General features: G+C 50.4%; 1 protein-coding gene across 1 annotated transcript in view; it reads right to left on the reverse strand.

The window, feature by feature from the left end:
* Positions 1 to 1,109: 1,109 nt before the first annotated feature.
* The window catches only part of LOC110291416 (glutathione S-transferase Mu 1), a 6,261-nt gene continuing 4,065 nt past the window's right edge, over positions 1,110 to 3,305 (reverse strand). Inside the window, exon 8 of the mRNA XM_021158557.1 lies at positions 1,110 to 1,610. Within this exon, the coding sequence (XP_021014216.1) occupies positions 1,521 to 1,610 (90 nt within the window). The 3' untranslated portion in view covers positions 1,110 to 1,520. The remainder of the gene's footprint in view (positions 1,611 to 3,305) is intronic.

Consider the following 3,305-nt stretch of genomic DNA (forward strand, 5'->3'; position numbering starts at 1 on the left):
CTGTTGCGGCCCAACCAGCAGTCTGCAACACGAACGGTTCAACTGGGATGGCAGTTCGAACTGAAAAGAGAAGAAGCTAGACGGGCAGGAGAAAGAACGAGGCCAAGACGATTTCATGTTCAAGGCCCCCCTTTACTAATTCCAACATTCAGTTATAAAGGAAGGGGGAGGGCTGGTGAGATGGCTCAGTGGGTAAGAGCACCCGACTGCTCTTCCAAAGGTCCAGAGTTCAAATCCCAGCAACCACATGGTGGCTAACAACCATCTGTAACGAGATCTGGCACCCTCTTCTGGAGTGTCTGAAGACAGCTACAGTGTACTTACATATAATAAATAAATAAATCTTAAAAAATAAATAAATAAATAAATAAATAAATAAAGGAAGGGGGAAGGAACCCGATTTCCCGCCAAGTAACTCGTGGTCCAGTAGCAGGACGAACACGTGTGTGGCTCCAAACAGCAAAGCAACAGGGTCCAGCAGTGGGCGTGGCAGAACGAATGAACAGGAAACTCCACCCTTGAGCAAGCAGGTTCCAGGCTGGGGGAAGAGAGACCACAGTGGAGAGACCACCTAGGGCCCCTTCTGGGCACTCTCACCAGCCTCATCATCCCTCAAGGAGACACACAGCTCTTCACAATTCCAAATCCCAGCATGCTTCAGCGATTGAGATTCCCAGCATGGTGCAGTGAATGAGATTACTGGCAAGCACACTATCTTCTCACATGCTGACTGTCGATCAGTGGTTTTCAACCTTCCTCATGCTATGACCCTTAATACAGTTCCTCATGATGTGGTGACCCCCCCACCATAAAATTATTCCATTGCTACTTCATAACTGTATTTTTGCTACTGTTATAAATCATAATATTCATGATATTTGATATGTGACCCTCCCACAAAAAGGGATCATGACCCACAGAGAAACACTGCTTTATTAAAGAGCTTTATCCCTGCTGTGAGGATCTCAGACTAGAACCAAGATATGTCAAAGCTCTTCTGGTTCCATTAGATGTTTCAGAGCCTGACACTACAGGCTCAGACTCCTGGGAAGCAGCTGTGATGCTTGGTGAGGCTAAAGAGCAAAAGAAAAAGACACAACTCACAGCAAGTGTGTTTCAGGCTTTATTGTAGATGAGACAGGCCTGGGGAGGCTCCTCCACCAGGAACAGGCTGGCACTTAAGTATTGACCTTTGGGGTAGGTAACTCTAGGGAGGGCTGGCACTAAGATAGTGTTGACCATCGGGCTAATTCTAGGAAGCCTGAGTTCAGGACAGGCTGTGAGGTTGGGTCAGGGAGCCAATGAAGGGGCCATGTGAAAGAAACTGGGGAGAATGAAGGCTGTGTGGACTTGATTGGGAAGAGGGTAAGGAGACGGGGCTGACAAAGCTGCAGAAGGGAGCGGGAAAGAGAGAGAACCAGGAGCCACAGTGCAGAAGGCCAGGGTGCTATCCTCACCCAGGGCCTGCAGGATCCCCAGTGTGGACAGGTCCTCCCAGTGAGTGCCCGTGTAGCAAGGGCCTATTTGTTACTCCAGTGGGCCGCCTTTGAAAATACAGGTGTTGCGATGTAGCGGCTACTCTTCATGTAAGCAGAGATCTTCTTGAGGCCCTGCACATTGGGAAGGACACAGCAGGAGCTCAGGTCTGAAGCACAGAGGAGCAGCTGCATGCATGCACGCATGGGTCTCCTGGCTCACTTGTCCTGAACTCATGCTGGAGCAGCGCTGCCTGCTTAGCTCCCAGCCCAGGCAAAAGAACTCTCCCATTCCCCATATTAAAGGGGAGACTAGATCCTGCATAAGTTGTTTTATACTCGCTAAAAACTACAACAGAGGTTCGGAAAAAAACCTAGACATCAATCTTCACCCCCCCACCCCCCCACACACACACATACACACCCCCACCACACATACCCACCCACCCCTACACACATACCCCCACACACATATACCCCACACCCACACATACCCACATACACATACCCCACACACACAAATATATCCCCCCACATACACATACCCACCCCCACACATGCATCACATGCTTCCTACTCCTCTTCAGCCCTCTGAAGGAGCCTCGATAACTGTTTCTCTGCATGGACATGATCCTGTACCTGGGGAAGCTCTTTCTAGCTTGTATTTACACACAGAGGAGGAATCTAACAGGACAAATGAGCCAAAACTTGACTATGTGTGCTTAGGAAGACAGCCAAGCACCCAGTGACTCAGCAAATCATGAAGAAAGGGAACAACAACAAGCAAACGGGCCAGGAAGAAAAGCTGAACAGGATTCTAATCAGTCTCCTGACAGAGGAGTTAATTCTCTACCTGCTGCTCAGAGCATGCTCACTGCACCCTGGCTGAACACAGGGACCACTCCATGTGACTGGAGGTTGTACCGTAAGCCATACAGCAAGCTGAAGAATACACAGACAATTCCAGAGGGTGCGCAGAGGTCCACCAAAGACAACACACACAAGCTAAGCTAAGGCACTGCTCTTTCTCCATCTACCCACCCCAGAGTGGTGCCAACTCTTGCTGTTTCCCAGGATACCCAACCTGAACCAGGAGCAGACTGATTAGAACGAGCTGAGAAAGGATAGGGGTTTCAGTGGGTGAGTGCTTGCCTAGTAAGCACAGGACCCTAGGGTTAGCCCTCAGCTCTGGGGAGAGATGGGGAGGAGAAGGAGGGAGGGAGGGAGGGAGGGAGGGAGGAAGGGAGGGAGGAAGGGAGGGAGGGAGGGAAGAGAGACAGAGACAGAGACAGAGAATTAGCAAAGAAAGTGTATCCCTTGATGGAGAATGGGAGGGAGGAGAGACAGAGACAGAGACAGAGACTTAGCAGAGAAAGTGTATCCCTTGATGGAGAATGGGCAAGGTCAACAGACTGCCGTTTGAAAAACCCTTGGTTCAGTGCATCTAATTCCTAGATGACTGAACAACCCATGTCTGCTGGAGGTGAGATCCAGGCTGGACTCAGCAGCCCTGGGGAATTTCACAAGCATCTCACAGACTGGCTTGCCACAGCCCTCTGAAGACTCAGCCCCAAGATGGCAGCATTTTGCATGCCCCCTGAGGCCCAACATGAACCTCATCTAGAGGAGAGTGCCAGACAATAGTGAAGAAAAAACTTTGACCCCACTTCACAGACAGGCCCTGGGACATGAAAGAGAAGAGTGTAGGGGAGGAAACAACGCACCAGCACACACTCACACCAGCACACACTCACACCAGCACACACTCACACCAGCACACACTCACACCAGCACACACTCACACCAGCACACACTCACACCAGCACACAC

Source organism: Mus caroli, chromosome 3 (assembly GCF_900094665.2).
Source record: "Mus caroli chromosome 3, CAROLI_EIJ_v1.1, whole genome shotgun sequence".
In the NCBI taxonomy this organism is placed as follows: domain Eukaryota; kingdom Metazoa; phylum Chordata; class Mammalia; order Rodentia; family Muridae; genus Mus; species Mus caroli.